At 42.9% G+C, this 25,203-nt stretch overlaps 1 protein-coding gene across 1 annotated transcript in view; it reads left to right on the forward strand.

Moving 5' to 3' along the window:
• The first annotated feature begins 38 nt into the window (after nt 1-38).
• The window catches only part of LOC121658123 (A disintegrin and metalloproteinase with thrombospondin motifs 2-like), a 177,625-nt gene continuing 152,460 nt past the window's right edge, over nt 39-25,203 (forward strand). Inside the window, exons 1-2 of the mRNA XM_042014622.1 lie at nt 39-163; nt 1,122-1,483. Of these exons, the coding sequence (XP_041870556.1) occupies nt 76-163; nt 1,122-1,483 (450 nt within the window). The 5' untranslated portion in view covers nt 39-75. The remainder of the gene's footprint in view (nt 164-1,121; nt 1,484-25,203) is intronic.

Below are 25,203 nucleotides of genomic sequence, written 5' to 3' on the forward strand. Positions count from 1 at the left end.
CGGGGCTGCCGCCTGGCCCGCCCCCGCTGCGGGCAGCCCGGGCGCCGGCCCCCGCGTCGGGCCGGGGCCGCCGCGATGGACCCTCCCGCGGGCATCGCCTGTGTCCTGCTCTGCTGCGCGCTCGCCCTGCCCGCCGGCGCCCAGCGGCGCCCCGGGGACAGAGGTAGGTCTCCGCCGGGACGCCTTCGGGGCGGCTCGCCCTGCCCCGCCGCCGCCGGCCGGTGCCCGCAGCCCGCCCGTCCCAAGTCGGGGCTCGTCGCTCCGCGGCTTTCGGCTCCCCTTGAACTTCTTCTGCGGCTACTTTTGCCGGGTTTCCAGTTGTTTCCTGCAAGCGGCAGGCGGGGACGGGGACCGGGGCAGCCGCGCCGCCGGTGGGGAAGGGACGCGGGAGCGCCCGGCAGTGACAGCGCTGCGCCGGTGCCCGCAGCCCCGCGCCGCCCGCCGCCTGCCCCGCGGAGCGGGCGAGCCCCGGCGGGCAGGGAGCGGTGCCTGGGGTTCCCCGTGCGGGATGAAACACATGGCAGCTCCTCTGCCTCCTCCTCCTCGTCCTGCCCGGGCTATCGCCTCCGTCCAAAACTCTCGGGGTTCCCGCCCGCCGAGACCGCTCCCGATCGCTGCCCGTGGCGTCCCCATCACCGCTCGACTCAAACCCGCCGCACCGGGGGTAGTTTGAGGGACGTGCCTTTGCCTTGCAGGCTTGCCACCTGCAAACCCAGCCTCTACCCCTGCCCCTGCGAGCAGTCCCGAAGTGAATCAACACTGGCCACCCGGGAACCCCCAAAGTCCCCGAGGCGACCCGGTCACTGACTGGGTGTGCAGGCATGCAGGGTCCCGGCTGGATGGGCAAAAGGGAGCGGGACCCCGCTGCAGGGGCAGGAGTGCGGGGTCCTGATGGGGTGGGGAGGCTCACGCTGCCGTTTGGTATTCTGGGGAGGAAAAGGCAAGTTTGAGTGAACTCTGCACACTTCATGCAGGTGAACCAAGTGCCTGCACAGAGTGCTGTGTCCATCTGCCTTATGTAAGTGTCTGCTGTGCTAATGAATAATGGAATAAAAATCCCGCGGCATCAGGATGTGTTTAGTTCTAGTATCTCTGTCCTCTCTTGCTTTCTCCCTGTATAGATTCAATTCTGAGGAATATAGAGGAGTACAGCCTTGTCATCCCCACCAGCACTGATTCAGAGGGCAGGTTCCTATCCCACTTGGTGTCTGGACCGCCAAAAGCACGCTTCAGGAGAGCTGTGGAGGACTTGCAACATGAAGCAGCAAATGAGCAAATATTTTACAATGTCACTGTTTTTGGAAGAGAGTTTCACTTCAGGTTGCGGCCAAACTCCAGGCTCGTGGCCCCTGGAGCAACAGTTGAGTGGCAGGAGGACTCTGAGGAGACTCATATTGAACCTCTCTATGGGAATTGCCTCTATGTTGGGGATATCACTGATCTGCCAAATGCTTCAGTTGCTATCAGCAATTGCGATGGACTGGTAAGTTACTTTTGTTATTATATCAAAGATAATTATATTAATTTCCTGCAGTCTTTAAATATAAAATGTGTGGACTGTCAGAAACTCACACCTCATATGGTAACTGTGAATGCAAATTAACTAATGTTCCCTTGTGTGGGAATAGCTGCGCTGCACCAGGCACTGCTTTACAGACAGTGGCACTAGAAGTTTGAGCACATGCTCTGAGGTAGCTACTCTGGAACAGAACAGCTGAAACCAGCATTTATGTTGATTTGTGGTAAAGTGACTTGAGGGGTCTGATGCTCTAAACCAGAGGGTTAAGTGGCAAATTCTCAGCATCCTCTTCCACTTCTCACTTCCAGCCTGCAAGGGTAAATGTTAGAAAGAGTTAACCCCAAATAATGGGCTGGGCTACCCTGAAAACAAATTTGATAGGTAAAATACAGTTTTGTCCTGGAAAATTTTAATTTATTCGGAGTCTGTTTTCTTGGATATTTCACTTGGTGAGTTTCATTGCCTAATCAAGTGATTGATGAAAAGTTGCAGAAGACTTTGTGTTTTATGAGCAAAACAGCCCCCTGTGTTACATTTTTCAAAGCTGTGTGTTTTAAAACTGGCTGCAGCTTTCTGTTCTGGAGTGCATGTTCAGCACCCAGATTATCTCTGTTTGTCCCTGACAACTGTTACACTGTCATTTGAGCTGTAATTACTGCACAGCAATTTGTTTAGTGAGAAAAGGGCTATATTTTTTTTATAATGACCAGTTTATCCAGCCTGTATTTCCTTGCTATAACCTTTAGAGTTTGTAATTTTGAGATTGCTTAAATGTAATGCATTCTGCCTCTGCATAAAGAGCCAGTAGGAGTCATTTGTATTTCTATTTATTTAGTCATAGGAAGTTGTTCGTTTGCTGTGCCAAGAAGATGACATGTATGGAGATAGTATGGTTGGCTATCTGAGAATGGAAGGGAATCAAATACTTTTCCCCTTAGTCTTTCCTTTCCTGTGGTTTCTCCTAGCCATGTGCATTCCTGTTTTGAGAAGCAAGTTTTAATGTTGCAGTTGTTTGATGTGGACAGCTGGCTGAGGGTAAGAGAAGCACCAGGACTGAGCAAGAAGAGCCATTCAGACAGCAGAGTGTGAGCCTGCAGTTCTGCCTCGGGGGGGAAGCAAAAGTTCTGTGCTCTCCCTATATCTAGCACAGATCATTTTGTGAAAGGCAAATTTACTTGCTCAAAATTTACTTGCTCTTTACTTTTAGAATGGGGGCAGAGCCAAAGCTCGTCTTCCTCGTTCGTCTGTGCTGAAAGGCGGAGGAAGATTCTGTTGATGGCTACTCCTTGCCTTGTGCTCTTCTCCTCAGCACAGGTGTTGACTGTAGGGGCAGGGGGGGAGCTTGTTCCTGCTTTCTTCCAGTGTTTGCCTGAGTGTGGCCTCCTTATATTTAGAAAAAAGAGTTATAAAATAGAACAGTAGTTAAAGCCAAAGTATGGATGAGACTCTAAAGGTCCAAGGCCTCATGTTGCATGTAAAAATGACAAAGAATGAGAATGGTTTATAAAATGAAGTGAAAATATAAATGAAAAGGCTTTATGAATTACTGCTCTTTTTGCATTTGTAACTTCTCAAATGCAAAGGAGTGAAGCCAGGCCTCAATTCAATGGCACTCATAAATGACTGGAATCCAGAAAGCTACCAGAGGAATTGTAGTTTTCAACCTGGATGCCCAACCCATGCACCTGCCTTTTCCAGTGTTCTTGTTTTCATTAGAAGAAGCTGGAGAGTTGGTCTGGGTTGGGAGGTGCCACATTCTAATCTGGATGATTTTTACGTGGAATTACAACTTCTGTGGTTCTGCTAATACATTTGGAAATGGATTACTGCTTCCTCCAGGGTGCATCTATACGGTAGATGTTGCAAGGCAGAGACGTATTTTTTTTTGCCCAAGTCACTGAAGCCTTCCTGCAGGAAGCATTGCCTCAATACCTTTAGGCTGTAAAGATTTCCCTGAGATTGTGCAGTAAATCTGTTTTGGAACAACAAATTGAACTCCAGTCCCTTGGGTAGCATGTTCCATCTCTACCCTTTCCCTCCATTTCAGTTTCTTTCTTTCTTGCAGGGTGAGAGTATAAAACAGATTATCAATAGAATTACACAAACTCCAAGAAATTATACCAGTGTTTCTCCAAAAGCCACTGCTCCCTGGACAGAAATAATAAGCAAGTAACCACAGAAGTTAATACTGCATGTATGTCTCTCCCTTTACCTTTTTATTTCTTGTTTTTGCAAGGAGTATCGAAGAGTCCTGGGAGCAATGTGTTGCCAGCAAGACAGAGACCACTGAGCTGTATGCTTTTCTTGGGTTTATTGACATTTTGGAGGTGAATAAAGACATGGACAAGGCTATTCTCAACTGTTTTTCTACACTCATTTTTTGCTTCACACCTAGTTTTCTTCAGTGGGCCCAAGTATTTCCACCACCTTTTCTAAGTTATTCTGGAGATACGGATGGTGGGGCTCCCTTACAACTGAGATGTCAAGTGACAAGTGCTAGAATTTTATGTTACAAACTTGATTAATTTAATTCCTAGTATTTATTTTTGAAGTGCTTGCTTTTGAAGATGTTTTCACATCTGTCTATGCTTCTCGTGGTCTTCCACTTTGCAGCAGCCATCAGGGCTGAAACAATACTGGTGTTGAAATGTCCTGCTTTGATCTTTACATTGCAAACTTTTCTTGACTGAATCTGGTTTAAGTCAGCAAATGCATCTACCACCTTGCCAACTTCTGATGTTATTTCCTTTGAACATCCCTTTTGGTTTGCACTGTACTGCCAACTATGTCCTTTTTTCCAGTTATTGTCTGAGAAGAGTCTGGCCGATGGAATTGGTATTGCCAGATGAGAAGTTGTTGGAAGGGATTTGCATGAAAATAGTAGATCTGTGAAGGCACTTTTGAACTGTGCTATAAATGATGATCTGCTGCCCTGACTGAGGAGATACTCATTAGTTTGGGTACTCACGGTTTTCTGTATCAGAAGTCAATGACAAAATGTATTGAGCTAAAAATCAAATCTGAGGTAGATGAAGAGAACTTCTGAAGTATGCAATCTAGGTGTGTTGTCAGAACTGAAGTGGGTCATTAAAAATCATGATTGAAGAATCAAAGTTGAAGCTAATCAATATATTTTTAACAGCTTTCTAAATTATGAATGTGATTTTTACCATATTAAAAAAAAAGTACTGTGAAAGCTTTCCCACTCAAGATAAAAACACTCTGGACAACTTTTTATCATCTTGGTTGTCCTGATAGCATTCAAATTAATTCTCCACTGAGTGGGCAGAACAAGCATGGTCAGCTCTCCATGGCCTGCAGGCTGTGGTGGAAGGTCTCGTGCTTTGAGTATGTTCTTGGTCCTTGGCCAGATTATTACTTGTGGATGCAGTTGGAGGATGAGGGAGCTGGCTGTCCTCTCCAAGGGTTGTGAAGGAGAAGTGGTTGCAGGCTGCAAAAAATGCTATAAACCAAGAAAAAGTTAGGATTATGCTAATGCTTTCAGATTATTGCTGGAACTATGGGAACTCCCTTTCTTCACTTTAGCAGATGAACTCTATATTCATTTTTAGAATATTGTAGAAGAACTGTTTTTGAATCTGGATTTCTGATTTTTGATAAATACTTCTGCAGTGCTTGAGGCAGATATGCCAAAAATATCTTCTTCAGGTTGACAGGAAGGCACTATTTGGTTGTGGAAATTCAGAGGCATAAACTCCCTCCCAGTCTCCTCATGACATTTGTAGTTTGTGAGCTAGAATGTGTACTTAGACAGGAGAAACCCAGTATCAACACCACATCTGAAGTGGATAATGAGCACATGATTAACTTAGGCTGCAGTGCAGAGTCAGATGTACTGACAGGACTGAGAAGACTGAGAATCACAACTTCATAATGAACAATCAATGTGATCTGATTGTACCCACTGAAGCAAAGGAGGGAACATCAGTTTCAGTAACACATCATGATGTCCTAGTTTGGCTCCATTAGTATAATCCTCTTCCTTTTTAAAAGTTAGAAGATCAGCTGTTCAAAAATTTCACAGTATTGTCATTAAAATGGAAAGTTATTAGACAAACATATATAGAAACAGCTTTTGAAGACATCTATGGTTGTTTGTTTTCTTAATGAGCTGTAAGCATTCCATGGCTGGGGGTACCAAGACACAGACACCTTACAAGTGCAGTGGACTTGTTTCTTCTTGTGATGAACCCGGCAGGGTTTTCTCTACAACATTTCAGTCTTTCCTGTGCTCTGTGCTAACCCTCCCAAACTGTTTGTGAGCCGCCTGCTGGCTGGCTGGCTGCTTGCCCAGACGCTATTTCTTCTAGAAATGCTTGGGACACCAGCAGTGCTTTTTCGACTCATGCCCAATGCTACAGTATCTGTAGCCCTGGGCTGACCTGGGTGGGCTTGTGGTGATCTGTTTCCCTTTCCTAACCAGTCATGGATCCTCAGGAACTGGCTGGTGCTTTGGCTGCTGTCAAAAGAAGTGCACATCTGTCAGTTGTCCCAAGACTTTGTTATGTATTATTTATATTATGAGTATTTTCTTTCCTGTTTTAAATCAGAGAACAAAACCTTTTCCCTCAGTTTTTATTTTACAGGGTTGTATGCTATAATCTAATTTCTAAGTTGTAAATGTAGACACTCAGGTTCAGATCCAGACAATGGTGTTTCCTAAGAGCAATTCCAGATACCCATGTGAAATGCCCACCTTTCTCCCCTTCCTCCTGCCACCTTCCCTGCATTCCTAAAGACATTTAGACACCTTGTGAAGCCTAGCCTTGTTTAATATAGTTCTTCTTCCCTTTAAGCATGAGCTTGAACTCTTTAAAGTTACTGAAATTTTAAGGTTATTTTCTTATATACTGTCCTGACAGAGGTGCTTTCTTGGAACTGCCCACAGAGTTGAAGGTGAATCTAACTCACCTTAGATGGAACATGTAATTTACCTGGATAAGAGGGTGAAGGAGCTGCTCACAATGAATATACCAGGAGAAGGCAGACATGCTTATATAACCGTGTTATTTTTCCTTTTAGATATCCATCTCCTGCTTTCATATGGATTTACAATTTAGTTGTGGTTCTTTTTGATCTGGTTTTTGGATTACACTGGTTTGTGATGTAGCAAAAAAGCAGAGCTCAAGGTAGCACAATATTATCTTCAAAGTCTGGTCAGGTCTAGTGCCTGACAGTTAAAACAGATGCCTGCTACAAATAATTCCAGTAATTCCTTTTCTGTATGCTAAATTCTTAGCATTTACATTATGGTGGGGTTGCATACATTTTAAGGAGATCAAAATTGGGCATATATAATCTTTTCATTTGGGAGCATTTTCTCATTAAATTAAACCAGAATCAAACCAAAGTCGCCATCTGTGGTTTTTTTTCTTTTCTTTCCCCATTTTTTTATGTAATGGCAAAACTCACTGTGGGCTTTTTGCTTTTTTGAAAAGTAGAACTGTAATACAGTGGCAGAAGAAGTGAAAATAATTTCTGTGACACAGTATAGAACAAAATGTAAAAGGCATTCTCATTAAGGAAGCAGCAGCCCTTCCTCTGCAGATGATCAGTGGGATCACCATTAACCCTTTTTCAAGGGCATTTTGAATTCAGCTGGAGTTTCCACATGGGTAAGCCAAGCATGTATGTGAATTCTAGCACAATCAGAGCCTGACTGCACATCCCCATCTACACATATAATTTAAAAGACCTGTGTTGCCTGGCAAAGCAATGGAGCTGTTTTGATGCCTAACCCTCCAGCATGTCCATGTTTTCACAGGACAGAGACTTTGCTTTGAAACCCGTTCTCTGGGTTTCTGCTGTTGATTTTCCTGGCCAGCAAGAGCCTCGTTGGACAGTCCCTTCTGCTGTGTAAATTGCACAGGCTTTCCCTTTTAAAAGTTATGGTGTGAAACACAAAGAGTGTAAACATTATGATTCAGCCTCTGACTGGAGTAAATTATCCTCTGCTGTCCTTAAAAGAGACTCTGTCATCAGTAAATACTATTTTTTTTTCTTTGCATCTTCTGTGCATGGATCATCTCACCTACATTTTATCTGAGAGCAGAGCAAGTAATTTCCTACATTATACAGGTGGACACCATCTGGACAGAGTATCCTCAGGCAGTCAAAACTGGCATCTTTGTGGTATGTTGTAGGCCTTTGGATAAAATATAAGTATTTCTTTATGTCCTATTTGACCTTGTGTTGCATGTCCTCATTGTAGTAGTGTCTCAGCTGTACTATACTCTTTGACCACACAAGAACTAATTTTCCAACCAGAATATTAAACTCTGTACATCCAAGGAAAGGTGCCTAGTGGCTCCTTCTGCTCTCCATCTTGAAAGACCCAAATATAGGAACTAATTTTGATAAGGTCATAATTAATTTCTGGGGTAAGCAGAACGTCTATTTTGAGAAGTCTGTCCCTCCTCAGCTTCCAAAGGCGTGTCCCTCAAAAAGTGCTGTTAGCTCACTTACCTGCCAGCTCGCTGCTTCCTTGTGGTGTGGCGAGGGTGCTCCCTGAGAATTCAAGACTCCTGCAAATGGCAAGGCATTACCACATTTCAAGTTAGTTACATGTTTACTTTTTGCTACAGAAGGTTAAAAAATACATTTTTTGGATCAACCAGAATCCCAGCTGTTGCATGGAGCAGAACCTTTTCTCCAGAGATCACGCTACTGTTTTATTCGACCTACTTCTAAGTACTTTTTATTTATGGTGACTGTTGCTTTGTAAGCAGGTCATGCCATTACTTAATGGCACACTAGGACATTTCTCATACTGGGTCTGATTAAAACAGAACCAGGGAGCAGGTCTTGAGTGTCTTGTAGGGGGTTGCACAACCTTGCTCTGATGTACACACCCTCCTTTTTGGATCACTGTGTCCCTTTATTGCTTTCTTTCTTCCAAAGTTTCAGTAAGTTCTCTAACACATCACATCTGGTTCCTTTAGCCCCTTTATCTGAGTGTGTTTTAAATTCATCTTTGTTTGCAGAGTCTTGACACAGCGGGTTCCCAGTTTTAATAGTCTGCAAATGAAAGGCCCACATTTCACACGCTATTTTCAGCACTGTTCTATTAAACTGTAACATTGAAAAGAAGAGTGTCCTCTTCAAGTGCAGAAGAGCACATTGCTTCCCCCTATCTAAATCACAGCTTCTGTTATAGATCTTCTGAGTTATTCCCAGGTCTCAAAATGTCTGGTACTTTCTTCAGATCCGGAGTTCTTGGAGTTGTAGGTGTGAATCTTAGCATTGATGTTTCTGCTTTTTCTTCTAAGTAACTGTTTTCTGTTTAAAGGAAGTGTTTTAAAGTAAGAATTTCCCTCAAGGAAAAGACAGAGATGCCAGTTCTCTTTGTTGAAGTCTCAAAAATCATCACGCCAGTGAAAAGTGTCCCAAGTATGTTGTTTTGAAGGTGTCATATTACAGTACAGATGAGTTTCTCTTTACACCTTGTGTGTTTTGTCTTGTGTGTACTTCTGAGAGGCTTTGAGCACTGGTGTGGGTTCCGTGGGCTGGCTGCCCTCCAAGAGGGGGAGGTTCATTTACTGAACATGCTAACTTCAGTATCATTTTATCCTCTCTAATCCCACAGAGAGAACCTGCCCTCACCACTGATTTATATCCTTGCTTCCCCCTCCCCCCAGGACTGTATCTGTTTGTTTTCCAATCTTTGCCTTTCTGGCATGGAAGTCCCATTTGTACAACTTGCTGTTACTTTTTGGTCCAGCATCCTAACTGTGTCCAAATTTTTCAGTGTTATCTTCATGTTTATATTTCTTTCTTCCTTTTAAATTGGTTTATGTAAAATTTAATACTTTACCCCGTTATTGCTGCATTTGTGACCTGTATCTTCAAAACAAAGACATAATTAATTCTTCACTTATGCATCTCTCTGTGGAGAATTCAGAGGCTGGAATTGCCCAGCGTCCCTGGTACTGTCTGACTCTTCCACCTGCAAAGTACAATGTTACCACTTTTCTTTTGATGTGGTGAGCTATAAATACAGCTGCTTTAACTTCTTTCCTACTGTCATTCCCTTTAACTTTTCCTGTAGTTGCCACCTCTGTGTCTGAATTTCATTATATGGCCAGACTGCATTTTCCCAGCATTTAACCTCTAGCCTGGTGGACCTCAGGGGACAAATTACAATCTATTTTCCACTGAAATTAAGTGTGAAGCCTACTAATCCCGTAATGAGAAAGTCAGTGGACATCATTGGTATCTGTGGATAAGAAGAGCTCCTTCTCCCTGTAACCAGATACAGCTAATGCATGCATTGAAGTTACTTCTCTTCACCAAGTGTGCTGACTATAGCTTGCTGTTATTGCCCTCTAATGAAGGTGAATGATTTCTACAGATTTTTGACGCAAGAAAACTGGAAGAAAATACCTGGCATATGGTGGCCATTTAAACTGTTTTTTGAAAAACATAAAATCAAATTATCTACCTGAGGTTTAGGGTAGCACAGAGCCACACCTTGATGTAGGCCCTGAGTCTTTAAGCCTTTATTAATGTGTTTTCTGATTTACTATCACTGTAAGAATAATGAAGTGGACGTGTGGAGAAGAACCTGCATGGCTAATGAGTAGGCTGGCTAATTAGCAGGCTGGCCAGCAGCTCTTTTCTTTTACCCCATCACTTACAATACTGACAAGAAGCAGTCCATGAAAGGGCAGGGGGGATTGAATTTTGTGAATGATACAGCAAATTTCTACAGGAGCCCTGATTGCAGCTCTCTCAGCCTGCTGCTGTACCTGCTTCCCAAGGTTGCAGGCAGTTCCTCTTTCACACCTGCCTGCTCCCTCTGTGCCCTGGGGGCTGCTGGGCTGCAGCAGCAGCTTCCAGCATGTCCGGTGGAGCTCTGGGCATGGATCAGCCCCCTCAGGCAAACCCATCCAAAGGCACTCTAACATCATGCACCCAGGATGGGCACTGCAGACTCAGGGCTACTATTGCACAATTTGGTCTATGGGAGGGATTTCTCTTTCAAGATTTCTCTTTCTGAACATGCGCTTTTTTGGCATGATTTAATGAGTATTGTAGAGTATAGAATAGAGAAAGTCAAAATAATATGTTGAGCCCAACAGGAAAGGAATGCTTTCTGTCTTGGGAGTAAAACTATTTCAAGAGCTAAACACAGTAATAAACCATTTACATTTTAATTCAAATACAGTAAAATGATACCATTTAGAAAGGAAGAGGGGAAAGCACAGATTTTACTCCAAGCACTTGCTAAATTTTTGGGTTAGATATTAGGAAAAACTTCTTCACCAAAAGGGCTGTCATTCCTTGGAACAGGCTGCTCAGGGAAGTACAGATGTGGCACCCGGGGATGTGGTTTAGTGGTGGGCTTGACAGTACTGTGTTAACAGTTGGACTTAAAGATCTTCCAAATCTTTTCCAACCTAAATGATTCTGTAGTTCTGCGATTCTAATTTCTCTGCTCTGTCCCCCATATGCAGAAGGCAGAACTAACATCCACTACCTGCCCTAAGCAGCTGCATCTTGCATTTCTCCCATGGTGAAGTGTGTGACTCCCAAGGCTGGTGTCAGGGCTGGTGCCCATGGCCATTACATCACCTGTAGGGCAAACCTGTTCCCAGGACAGAGCGCATGATTTGGAAAAAGAGCCTGCAGAAAATGCAGAGATTAACCAAGGGTAGGTGGCAGCACAGGCTGTGGTTACTGTTTTAATAGTTGGTTTATTTGTTTTAAATCATGGCTTTTGGGTAAATCATGTTCATTCAACTCATATGCAGAAGAATATACTTCTTCATTCTTCAGAGTTAAAATTGTGAGGCTTTTCTCTTTCTCTAAGCAGAGGAGCTGTGGAAGGAATGTGAGAGATGTTGTTTGGAAAGCATTCTGCAAACCAGAATGTATTTAAGAAACAGTCTTTGAGAAATAAATCACTACCTGATGATGAAGACAGCTGAACTGGGCCAAGAGTCTTTCACGTGCCAACACACTCTCTCTCACGTGACAGGAGTTATATTGGAAGCTGACAGGCTTTGAAGCTTGTAAGGGTGAAAATGTCTAAAAATGTTTGTAAACCTAAAGCAATAGCTGGATAAAATGGTGCCTTTCAGACTTCAAAACACTCTCCCTAGAACACCATGAACCTACATAAGGTCACAATCTTTTACCTATTGGGAACAACGGCAAAAAAGCAACCCCAAAACCCAGAAGCAGAAACTTTATGCCACTTCTGTTCAATACCACTAAGGACTTCAGGGATAAAGAAATTTTAGAGATGAATTTGGATTGATTTCAGATTTATAACTAAGCTTGAAATCAGAGTTTTCTAATAGTTTTAGGTTTCATTGTAAAAATGGCAAATCCACCATTCATCAGTAAACCAAAATATTTAATTCCCAAATAAATGCTAAGAGGTATCTGTCAATATTAAATTTGTTTGCAAAGTTACAGCACATTAAGCCTGACATAAGCAGCAAGTGTAAAAATGGGATTAATCAAAGGATGATTTAGTACTCTGAAAGAAGAATATGAAACTCAGTCTGGATAAGTAATAGACAAGCAAAGAAAGACAAGACAAATTACAAGATGTTTTGTATTAATTTAAATTCCTCAGTAGGAGAATGTAATGAATTTCTGTGAAAATAAAGTGCTTAGTTCACTGCAGTCAAATTAAGGCCAACAATAATTGTACGCATCTTATAAAATAGAATAGAAATGCTGGACCTATGAAAATACAGTGTAATCTTGCATTTATCTAAACAGAAAATCACACAGGAAAAAAACCATATCTGTCAATGTTTGTGTCATGATCCAGCATCATTTTGCATAAGGGTCAGGGAGGTCCCATGGCAAGTAGCTGATTTTTGGTTCTGTTCCAAAGCTGCTGAAGTGAATGTGTTGGTTTCACTGTGTCCATTTGGCTTTGTGTGGACGGGTTGATTAGCAGAGTATTTGGGACCAAAACCAGGCCATGGAGTATTCCACATCATAACCTTGTCTTTCACCTTGTTCTCCGTCCCCTGGTGCAGTGGTGGTGGGGAGGGAGGTGAGGACGAGAGGCTCAAGTGCAGCTTTTCCCATGGCTGTTTATATCCCGTGTGCTGGATGGAACAGGACAGAACTGTGTGCCTCCAAACCTGAAATAGCTCTGCTAAACCTTCTTCCCCTTCTGCCTCACACCACATCCCCACCACAGAAGAGGTGATGCATTAAGTAAGGAGGAAGGATCAGGAGAAACCCTCCAGTCCGTGCCAGAAGGATGAGGCAATTCCAGCTGCCTTGAATTTGCAGGCTCATTCTGACAGCTTTTCTGTCTCCATCTTCCTATGAAGATGAGGCCAGAAAGGAGACAGATTTTCCTGCTTTCTGAGACTGCCCTTCTTTGCTTCTGCACTGCTGGAGGCGTGGTGGTGGGACGAGCTTTCTCTGCCTAAGATGTTAGCTTTGACCTCAATAAAACTACCATCACTTGCAAAAAAGCCCCACCCAAATGCCAAATACAACCCCCCCAATAAAAACACCCAACTCATGAGAGAGAACAACATGAGAAAAACTCTAATTGCACATCTGTTCAACAGACTTTTGTGATAACTCAGCAACAGCTAATTGAAACTCCCGGATCTTAAATATGCTTTCAGCCAAACTGAAATTTACTTTCCCTGATGCTATCTCGTTTCAACTCCCCATTGCACTCTGAGGTTCTGGTGGTCAGGATTCCAACAATCTGTCACTAGATGGGAAAATTAGAAGTTGGGTCCATTCAACTATAATGAGCCAAACCTCTGTTAATCTGCATCATTGTGTCTCCATGGGTTTCTGGGGGTTTTGTCACTTTGCATTAGCTGAGGACCTGGCCTTATGTAATTAGATGTTTTCACACTCTTGTGGTGATATGCCCTCCTCCGACAGTCTGGATTACAGGCTTCCATGGTTTGAAAAGAGATACACTCCTTCTTGGGAGGCAGCAGGACACACAAGATCTGTGAATGTGTATATGCTTTCATGAGATTTCACTAGGTAACATATTCAGGATTTGTTTACATACTTGGAAATGGCAAAGTGCATTGGAAAGGGAGACCAGGAATCCCAGGATCTTTGAAGGGTCCTTGGTCTTGAATGGGCAGATGGGTTAAATACACAGCTCTGGGCACTGCTTCTTGTCACATAAAGCATAGCTCACTGAGGGCCTCGTGGCTCCCTGCCTCTGGATTGCCATTCTGACGTAATTTTTGTGACATTTTCATGTTATTATGCAAGCCTGTAGAAATCATGACAAGACTAGGAAAACTGTTGAATAAATGTGATGTTAGTAATGTGAAATTCATCTGTGATGGATATACTGAGGTCTTTGAAGGATTTAGCTGCTTCTGGCAATTTTGTGTTCCTTTTGGGTGATTCAAAGAGGTGTTTGCTTTGACTTGTGGGTTTAAGAAATATTTGTGCCTAGGTAATGTTTTTATAGTGAACTTCCAGAATGAACTCCATGCAGTCTTTAACCCAAGGTATAATTTTGGAGTATTGAATCACTGCTTGCAAGTTCTACAGTAGATTCTAGCCATCCCACTGTGGGACAGAGTAGGTTTTTTTTAATCTTTTTATTTTGTATTTGTTTATATTAAGACTGCTTTTCACTGACGTCAGAGACCTATCAGGTCAAATCTAATCCTCTATATCTCATGGTGTGCTGGCTAGATTAGCCCTAATACGTGTGTTTTCTAGTCAGTGTGGAGGCAGCTTTCACCTTGTAATGATGTCCTTCCTGAAGCTGGTTCTAGGGGATGGTTGAGCCTGTAGGTTCTCACTCCTCACCTTCACAGAGCCAGGGACCTTGTCAGCATCCCTCCTTTGCCGAGGAATGTGGAGCAAAAGGCCATGTTTGAAATTGCTGCCAAGAGGTAGTGAATTCTCTCCACCACAGTGAAGGCATTTGAATTCCAAAGCTGCACAGATTATTTGGAAGTCTACCTCCCTCCCCACTGGCTGCTGCTGGGCTGCTGGGCAGTTCTGCTCTCCTTTTCACGATCTGGAAAGACTTTCTTCACTGGGGAAAAATGCACTGTGGTTCCTGTGGAGAAGTGTAGTGCTCAGAGCAGCAAGCTGACTATCTGTGTGGGATTTGGGGGAGAGGAAGGGATGTGTCAGAAAAAAAGCCCAAAAGAAAGAGCAGTTGGAGACATCTGAGCAGCGTCAGCAGGGCAAGATGCTGAGCACTGGTGCTGGAGTGCTGAGGTGGTGAGAATAGCTTGTGAATAACCCATACAGCAGGAAGGAGCAGAAAACACTGTATTTCCTGGCAATTCACAATAGAATCCTTGCTCGGTGAATATTCTCCTTTAATGAGTAGCTCTAGAAGGGAGAATGAAGCAAGAAGTGATGTCCTCATTTATCCTCAGTGCAGGTTTGCAGGGCAGGGCTGGAATCTGACTCCATGGGAGAGCAAGAGGACGTTCCACCTCCCAGCCCAGTGCACATGTCAGTACAAGGTGAGTCAGGGCTGCCCAGAGGCACTGGGCAGATGGGAGCAGGGGGCTGGAGACATGTGCACACATCACCAACATGTCCTGGTGTGCTGCAGGACAGTCCCCTCCAGAGCTGCTGTGATTGATTGCCTGGGAAGGGTCATGGCTCCAGCCCAGAAGGGACTGAAGCACTTCTCACACTCGCCCTGAATTTTCTTCTTTCTCTATTAACATTCTGCCAAAGTTGTTTTCAAAGAAAGTTGTCCCCCAGCCTATTGTGCTGCCAGGTTGGAGTAGTGTGAAATGAAAAAAAAACATTGAAACCAACAGCACAAGTTTGGTTTTTTGTTTGGGCTTTTGAGAATTTAAAAAATGGATTCTGTGGCTCTGCTACTGAGTCAGCACTGGTTGGATGTGATTTCTGAACGTGATTTCTGTGGTCAAACTTGACACAGAACTTTGATGTTTAATGTGCCAGTCAATTAAAACATGCTTCTGTGCGAGAAATGATGTGGTGGCTTTGTGTGGCTTGCTTGGTATTGCCAAAATGGGTCAAAAGTATCAGGAGAAGGTTTAATCTCCCTGTTTACATAGTGTCATTTTGCTTGCTTTGTGGTTCATTGCTTTCTGCAGTGACTGGGGTATAGTCTAAGAGCAGGAAGCCTCCTCTCTCCTCTGTGTGACAAAAATAGCTGGTGCTCTCTCCTGCTGATTTGATTAAAGTGGTTATGGAAGTTCAGCTGTGCTGCACTAGAACTGACTGCTCTGCTGAACAGAGCTCTCCTCAGCTGGGCCCTGGCTGTCCTGATCCCACCTGGTCAGGTGTGGGTGTCTCTGGCCTACCAGCCTTAGCTGGTGAACCACATTGGTGAAGTTTTCTGCAGAGCAGCCCAACAGACCCAGTGTTGGCACAACTGTGGGGGTGCCAGAGAAAGAACAAGTGTTTGGGGCAGGACCTTTTGAACAGTTCTGTTGCCAGGTCTGTCCTCCCACAGTGAACCCTCATGTTCTGGCGCAGCACAGGAGCCCCAGGAAAAGCTTCAGGAAGGCGTCACCCTCTGCCGTGGGAAGGTTTCTCACAGTGAAGCTCTGCATACATTTAGATGCCTTCTGACACTTTAATCCGACTGGCAAAAAAAGAGCTGTCCAGCTGTTTTTATAAGATGTTCAATAATGAGGTTTACTTTAAAACGGGTAAAAACCTTAGGAAGTTTTTAAGATTGTACTCTAAAGTGTAAGATTGGTATATCTGTTCTTTTCCTAGGGGTATTTTATTTGATTCTGGTATTAAACCAGGAGTTGGTCCAAAGCCCGTTAACATAAATGAAAAGAGTTTTATTGACTTTGATGGGATTTGGATCATGCTGCACTAATTAAATAGCAAAGTATCCATTAGTAGTGAAGAAAACAGAAGAGAGGAGAGCCAAATACTGTTGTGATGAACCCTGTGAAGTTGAGTGAACTGCAGCCAAAGTCTCAGCATCTTTACAGATGAGCTTTTCCATATTTCTCTGCCTCAGTCCTTCTGACACAGATACATTGTGGATTTTTAAGAGAGCTGAATTTATAAAGATCCTTACATTTATCCTGCCTATTTACAAGTTTTCATGGACTTTATTCAATAAATATTACTTTATTCAAGGTAATAATAAGAAAAAAATGGGAAGTGAGGTGTGATGGAAGAAAAAATTATGCTTGAAACAACATTGAAATCAGGAACTAATAATTTGTACTTACTTTGCCTGAATATTCTTGTAAGACTCTTAAGGAACAAAGATTTTCTAGATTCCAAGAACAGAAAAACAGCTTTTCACTGTTACTGATGTTGTAAGTAGAAGGTAAAGGAAATGTTAATATCTTATGTGTCTAGAAGATCTGCATAAAAAGTGGGTTGCATTTTAAAAAATAAAATTTAAAAAAGCTGTTCTGGAACTGGCCAAAACCCAGTCATGTACAGACAGCTTAAAAATACAGTAATAAATGAATTTATATGGGCTGCTGGATGGATGTTAGAAGGATCTGGCATTTAAAACTCTGAAATGCTGGTCCTCCTTCCTCTTGCTGGGACCCACTTTGCCTGGGTGGCAGCAGTGGCCCTTGAATTCAGTAGCCTGCAGCCCTGCTGAGACAGGAGGTCAGCACTCACACAAAGCATTTACGGGAATTTCCCTACGACAGTGGGATGGTTGGAAAACACCCCTCATTTTAAACAAGCTGGATGTGTTGGGATTCAACTGTAACCATGTAAGCTGAGGTTTTGAGGACATGAGGAGCCCATCTGTGTTTGGCTGTCAGTTCTTCCTAGGCGTCTTTGACAACACAACCCTAAATGAGATGTTTTCTAAAAACAACTTGCTGACATTGTTTGCCTGCTGCTGCATTTACTGAAGGACAGTGCTCTCAAGCCAGTTCACAAGGTTTTTTCAATTTCAGATCTTGTCATCAGGTTTCCTAGCACCCTCTCTCTCAAACTTAGCAAAAATGAGGTTTTCCCACCTTCACTGCTCAGGTATTTATGAAGAAATGAAGTCTGCAATTTGATTCAGATTTTTGCTAAAGTTATCAAGCAAAAATGTTGATCGTGCCATGATGACACCATGACCCTATCTTCTGTGTTTATAAGCATATCTTGAACTTCTACTTCCAGAAACCATGAGGTCTTGTCACCTGCAGCTGCAGACTGGAGAATAATTTGAGTTTAATTGTAGATTAGTAGATTTGTCACTTCTGTGATGACCCAAACTCCCAAAAAAATAAATGTTCTAGTAGACTGAAATTTTCTAGAATACTCAAAATAGGAAAAGATGAAAGAATCAGTCTTAGGCCCAGCAGTTCAAATGTTCTTCTGTGCTTCCAAAAATAGTGTCAGAAATAGAACCCCATGTCCCCTTTTTATAAATCTTCTCTTTCAAATCCAGTGGATAACTAATAGAAAGTTTTCAGAAGAAAAAATAAGGACTTTATGTTTTATGTAAGAAAGATTAAGTGGAGAGGGCTTTTTTTCCCTTGAGTAGATGGGTGTGTAGGAACTGTGTTTTAGAATCAGGCTTTTCATGAGGCCTGCAGAATAAAACTGTTGTTTGGGGAATTCAAAATTGTTCTTGTGCTTGTTGGGAGGGCAGGGAATGAAGCAGAAGAGATTGGCATTGAAAAATGCCACTGCACAACAATACCCCAGAAGGGCAGGTGTCACCTTGCAACGGTAACAGGTTATAAAACAGGGCTTAGGAAGCATCTGAGAGCTGCCAGACTGCTCAAGGATGCAATTCTGCTCTTTTCTGATCAGTTCTACTCCTATATTAGTTGTATTGGCCAATGTGTATACACAGTTAAGTAAGGTTATAGAAGAGTTAAAGGTTGAACCCTTCAAAGAACATAACCATTCATTAAGGTGATTTCATTAATTATAAAAAGAAAATTAGATGGAGACTCCAGTACATGGGGATATAGAGATGGATTTGCTGTATATGAGCTTCAAAAGAAAGTCTTTCAATATAAAATTACTTTTTGCTCTGAGACAAGGGGAATAATCCAAAATATAATGCAAATGCTTTCATTATTTTTCTAAACAAAAATATTTCTGTCTGAGAACAATAGACAAACTAATTTTTCCCCATCCTAAGTCTAATTTGGCAACCAGCTAATTTGTTGGTCCAAGGTTGTTTTTTTTTTTTAATTCTTAATGTAAAATGTTGCCTTATGTTCCAGGCAATACTGCATGTGTTTCCATAGCAACCTCTTCTCATGTCTTGAACTTGTCAGCATCAACATATGACATTTTACACTATAAAGCATTTGCATGTACTGCTGCCTCTTTGGACATGAGTGAGATTTGCCAAAACTGGGTTCTTGCAGACAGTTGAAGTGAGGGAAAGGTAATGGAGTCAGATGTTCTTTGTACCTCCTACTTGTTTACAAAGAATAAGGAAATTCTTTGAGTTCTCACTGAATTCAGGCAACGGGACACAGATTCCTGCTCCCAGCTCCAAGTTCAACAACTAACTCAAAGTCTAGTTTTTCCCCTAGGACTGTTTGTCAGTGAGTTCTGTGTCTGATTCTCTGCACTGTGTGTTTTTGGGCTGTCTGGCTTTGCTCAGGTGCACCTGCTTCTCTGTACTGTGTTCAGCAGAGTTGTTCTTGACCCTGGACACGCACAGGCTTTGGACAGTGATGTACACCAGACCTCTCTCTGTTGCTCTGATACTTTTTGTTTTAAACCCGGGAATGGTGAACGCTTTTCAGGTTAAGTGCAGCCTAATCCAACTGACAGTGTATTTGCAAAACATTTGTGAAATAAAAGAACTGAAGAAGGGGACCAGAAAAGCCCTAGTCAACTTGGAGGAAATAGAAGAGGTGCTGTTCCAGTGAGCAGTAAAGAGAAATTGGTTTGACTAGCCAGACATAATTGTAAAATATTCTTTAGGAGGGAGCACTAATATAATTGTATGATATGTGCTTTTACTGCTTTCCTTTTTCTGTCTGTAGCACGGGTTGGCTGCTGATTTGATCTTCTAAAATATGTATTTGCAGATAGGGACACGCTGCCAAAAATGTGACTAATAAAAATGCCTATTGATCTCTTTTTAAAGGCTGCATTAACACTGCTCTCTGCAAGATAGTAATCACTTCTCAGTCTTTGTAGTATTTATACAGACACCCTCCTAAAGGATAGCTCTACTTTTCCAAACAGAGAGGGATACCTCTATCAGGTTTGCAAGGCAAGGTTTTGATACTGTGTGTGTGGGGACTACAGGGGTGGCCTCTGTGAGCAGCTTCTAAAATCTTCCCCTGTTCCCCACTGCCACTGGCTCCAAGATGGGCTCGCTGCTGGCCAAGGCTGAGCCCATCAGTGATGGTGGTTGTGGCTGTGGGATAACATATTTTAGAAGAAGGGGGAAAGAACTTGCAGCTGTGGTGAGAGGAGTGAGGATATGTGAGAGCAGCAGCTCTGCAGACCCCAAGGTCAGTGTAGAAGAAAGGGAGGAGGTGCTCCAGGTGCGGGAGCAGAGATTCCCCATGGTGAGGCAAGACGTCCCCATGCAGCCCATGGAGGAACACGGGGGAGCAGAGATCCACCTGCAGCCCAAGGAGGACCTCACACTGGGACTGGACAAGAGTGTGAGGAGTCCTCTCCCTGAGGAGGAAGGAGCAGCAGAGAAAATGTGTGATGAACTGACCACAACCCCCATTCCCCATCCCACTGCACCATTGTGAGGAAGGAGGCAGAGAATTCAGGAGTGAAGTTGAGCTCAGGAAGAACAGAGGGATGAGGTGGAAGGTGTTTTTAAGATTTGGTTATATTTCTCATTATTGTACTGTGATTTCATTGGTAATAAATTAAATTAATTTTCCCCAAGTCGAGTTTCGCCTGTGACAGTAATTGGGGTGTGATCTCTCCCTGTCCTTATCTCAGCCTAGAGTATTTTGTTATATTTTATCTCCTCTGTCCATCCGAGGAGGGGAGTGATGGACTGGCTTTGGTGGGCATCTGGCTTCCAGCCCATGGCCCCCCACCACAGTACCCCTCTCCTGTTTTGGCTCTCAGTGTGTATTTGGATTTATCCTTCACACGATTATGTAGGAGAGACCTGATTTATGCAGCAGGACTTGTCATGGCCTTAAACCCTCACTGCAGTGGTGCATCTCCACATAAGAATAAAAACAGGTCAATGGTTTGTTTTCCCTTGATTTATGACTTTATGGCTTCGAGCAGGAGACTCCTTTTATTGATGACTCTGTGCATTCAGATGATGTGGGTGTAGATTCTTTCCTCTGTCTTCACTGAAAATAGATATCACAGTGATGTTTAACTCTTAGGAATTGTGCTGAAGCCTTCCCCCATGCACTGCTCCTTACAGGGCGTACCTGTGCCACTCATTGGCCCAGAGACACCCATGTCCTGTGGGAGTTGTGGCCCTCTGGTACTCATTAGAGGTGATGGTTTTTCCAGGTATGGAATAAACCTTTCTCTGTGAGACCTGGGAAGAGAAGTGATGGTGGAATGAACTTTAGTGATTTGTCTAGGACTGGGCATGAAGTCTGCTCCCAAAGCAGAGCAGATACTCTTTGTGCTGAGGTAATAACTGCAACAAAAAACAGGTATAAAACTATCTGGGCACCTATCTGTCAGTATAGTGCATGAAGAGCCCATGTTTGTATTCTGGGGTGATAACTTTATCAGGAGAGATGAGAAGTAGATGCTTGAATTTCTTGTGGACTTTCTTCATAACTAATCTGATACAGTATGTTCTTGGGCCAGTGCTTTGATCCAGCTGGGATATAGCCAGAGGGAAAACAATTTCATACTTTTAGTTTGCTAATCAGGAAATGAGATAATTCATATAAAAAAATCTCTTTTTGGAAAAAGAATGGAAGCGTTCTAGTCACTTTGCAGGCATTAATTTTCAGATAAAGAATTTCTATTTTGCTTCTGAACCAACCAAATCTTTAATACAAATAATATAAAGCTTGGTGTTTTCTGTGTTCCTTAAATCCAGTTTCAGAGAAGAAAGTGGCCTTTCCTTCCTTTCAAAATACAGCTGCTCCTCTTGAAATTCTCGCTGTGTAAATGCACTTGTTGCTCTCTTCTGTTAGTTTTCTGCATCTTTTGCTCACTGGAGTGTAAAACAATAAATGGCATTATCACATCCTCTTTGGAAGACTGGGAAAGTTCTGTTCTGTTGCTGCTGAGGGAATTACTGAGTTTCAGTATTGCTTTTTATTTCCCCTGGTTTGTAAGGAATGCTACCATTTTCCAGAGTTGTTCTTACATGAACAGCTCTAAAGTGTTTGTCCCTTCCTTGATTCACTGTCTGATTTCATTCTCTTCTGCATGTTGAGGCCCAGACTAAATACAACATCACCCACTGAGATAAGGAAATTTGGGGCTTCAGTGTCCTAACATTCGTGTCTGTTGCTCTTTTCCCTTGCTGGAACTGTCACTCTGAGCTGCTGATGAGCTGCAGTTCCCCAGGTTCCTTCTGCCTGGCAGCTCCTTGAAAGATGCTGGTTCAGCATCCCTGCATAAGGAGAGGGTAAAGTTGGGGGTATGGGAGAGACAATTTTTGGATCATAAAGAGAAAGTGGTCCATCTGTGGCATATGCAGCCTCCTCCCTCAGTGGCTGTTATCTCCCTCTTTTAATCTTCTCCAGACAATAGACATGAGCTGTGTGAGGAAGAGGTAGTAAAGCATCCCTCTCTTTCCCATTTGTAGGAAATCAGTGGAAGTGGTAATGCTGTGGTGGCTCGAAAGAGGTCAGCTCGACTGAGTCCAGCAATAAGTGACTGTAGTGTTACTTTACCTTCAAAATCTAGTGGTTGCACTGTCATGGGTTAGCAAAGCATAGTCTCGGAAGTGATGTTCTTGCAAAGGGGTTCTTACAGCTCCTCTGTGACCTGACAGAACCTATCATCTGGCCAGTTTGAATATGGACAATTCATTGAGCCACTTAAAATTGTGACCGCCTCTGTGGTCCACACTTAAGAATAGACAAACTCCAGGCACAGCTCTCTCTCGTTTCTGATGCTGGCACAGGTGGCTGCAGGTCCCCGTGTGGGGGTTGGTGGGCTCAGCCCAGGCCCTGCTCGGGCCAGGCCAGGCCGGGCCACGGCCATCCTGGAGCCAATGGGCCCTGTTCCACCTGCAGAACCCCCCCACAGCCCTGCTGTGGGCAGCCAGAGCGGCCCAGCTCCCCCTCTCCAGTGCGGCCAAGATTCAGCCGAAAGCTGCACCGCTGTCCAGCAAAGATCATGTGAGCAACAGCAATAAGCAAAATTCCAGCTGCAAGGCCTGGGTGAGATTAACCCTTTTAGTGCTGTGAAGAGCTGAAAACCTGAGGGAAGAGAAAGAGGAGATGCTTAAAGCTGAAATTCTGTTGTAAAGCTATGATATATCAGAGTACCCGTTGTAATCTCATGAAGGCATGGGGGGGTGGAACGTTCAACTTGTACTTGTGAGCAAAAGCACCTGCGCTGAGATAGGCAGATGCTGAAGCAGCTGTAATTTGATGAGAAGTTTGAACAGGGAGAGATGGAAGCGATGAGGACTCTTAGTCCACATGGAAAGGGGAAGACCTCTGTTCCTAGAGATGCTCCCAGAGATAGTCCTAGAGACAAAGATGAGGAGGACCCTTTGCTCCCAGGGAAGGAGGAGGGCCTCTGTTCTTAGAGATGAAATGCTCCCAGAGATGGGTGAAGAGAACTTTTGTTTCCGAACGGCTCAACCTTAAAACTGTACCCCAGTAATTCAAGATTGGACCCTCGAAAGCAGTTGTGGGAAAAGCTGCAAGTTGGGGGAAGGGACTCACATGCGAGCAGAGAACCAACCCGGGCGGCTGTCTCATTGTGGTAATGTTTTCATAGCATGGGCAAGAGAGACTCCTCTTCCTAAATGGACTGAACAAGGTTGTTATGGAAGTGATAAACAGACTGAACATCTCAAGGGTTGTCTTTTTACATTGTCAGTGGGAGAAGGGAGGAAGGTGGGGGGAGGAGAAGAGTTCTGAAGGTGTGGTATGATTTTATTTTTTTTCTTTTCCCTCTTTTAGGTCTGTTAATGAATGTCTTTATATTCTTTCAAGTTTGGTGCCTGCTTTGCATTTCTCCTAATTCTTATCTCACAGAAGGTAAACAGTAATGAGTATTTTAGACCAAACCACTACATGCACCAATTCCGAAATTGAGAATAATTCAGTTATTTGGGACAGTACAATTAAAAGCCAACAGATGAAAGTTAATTTAACAATAATTTTCTTTTTATCAGGCATCAGGGTCATGTTTTTCTTTTTATACATCCTATATTTTAATCTTCTGCATAGACCTTACCAAGTACATATTGCTCTTTCCTTTAGAAAAAAAAGTCTTTCCAGTTTCTGGGTTAAGATTTATGGAAAATACTGAAAAAGGGAGGTTTATTGGAGTAGTCTGTGCATATCATTATATTTCTCTGTGCTTGAAACATTATATTGTACACTGGTCCAGGTACCACCTTTTGCAAAAGACAATTGATTCTTTTTGTGGAACTCACAGAAAATGAACATAAAATATTGATGAAACAAAATTTAGGCTGAATAGTTTAGACTATTGTACATTCACAATCCCTTAAATACTTATAAAATGGAATAGATTGGCAAATGATACTAGTACACCTCTAGAACATATGGGAAAAATGGGTAAAATAAGTAAATCTCTGTTACTTTCAGAACTTACAGGGAGCATAATGTCATTAAGAAAGAAAAATGCAAAACATGTGACAGCACATGCCAGACAAACCACAGTGCTCCAGCTCTCACAAGAAGCCCCCTTTTCAAGCTGTATGTGGCCTTGGCCAAAGCATTTTTTTTTTGGACTGAGAGTTTTTCATTCCTGGTTTTAAGCCAAAGGTAAGCTCTCCTCTGTGTGGAAACTTTGAATAAAACCAATTCAATAATTTTTTGGATTCTCCCTCTCATCTGGGTACCTGCCCCTTTCTCATTGCTGTGCCAATGCTGCAGCAGCTGTGAGGGCTCTGCCTTAGCTTCTTCTGGAGTGCTTTTGCACATGTTCACAAAAATATTGTTATGGTCCTTTGCCTTTTGTTTCTAATATCCACAAAAATGTTTATGATGCTGCTGATTGATCTCTTGTACAACACAAACCACAAAATCTCCTGAAGTCGTGCTGAAGCCAGCCTAAGAAAGTAGCTGAGACCCAAATCAACCCTCTCAGAAAAGTAAGAGTTTGAAACTTCCACTGATGTCAAAGGTTATGGTGGATTTTCTGAGTCTTTGTAGAGTTATGTAGGGAACTAAAAAAGATGCGTGGTACCCAGGGAAGCTTCCGCATTCACCTGAACTATGGTCTTAATTAACGATGCCAATGGGTTTAACTACCTCATTCACTGGGGCTTTGCAGATCCCACCTGCCTCTTTGGTAGGTGAATACCTTTGGATATCTTGTTATGATCCGGTTTAAACCCAGGAAAGCAAAGAAAGCTAAGTCTCTGTGTATAAACCAGAAAGAACTTAGAAGGTTCAAAATATTCCCAGAAATGAGATTAAAACCAAATGAGGTTAGATGTTGATGCCAAAAAATTGATGTATTTTATTTAATAGTAGAGAGACAGAAGGAAAGAGAGAAGAAAGAAAGAAAGAAAGAAAGAAAGAAAGAAAGAAAGAAAGAGAGAAAGAAAGAAAGAAAGAAAGAAAGAGAAAGAAAGAAAGAAAGAAAGAAAGAAAGAAAGAAAGAAAGAAAGA

Source organism: Corvus kubaryi, unplaced genomic scaffold (genome assembly GCF_017639235.1).
Source record: "Corvus kubaryi isolate FWS band 111438036 unplaced genomic scaffold, C.kubaryi_AGA036_p1.0 split2-37374, whole genome shotgun sequence".
In the NCBI taxonomy this organism is placed as follows: domain Eukaryota; kingdom Metazoa; phylum Chordata; class Aves; order Passeriformes; family Corvidae; genus Corvus; species Corvus kubaryi.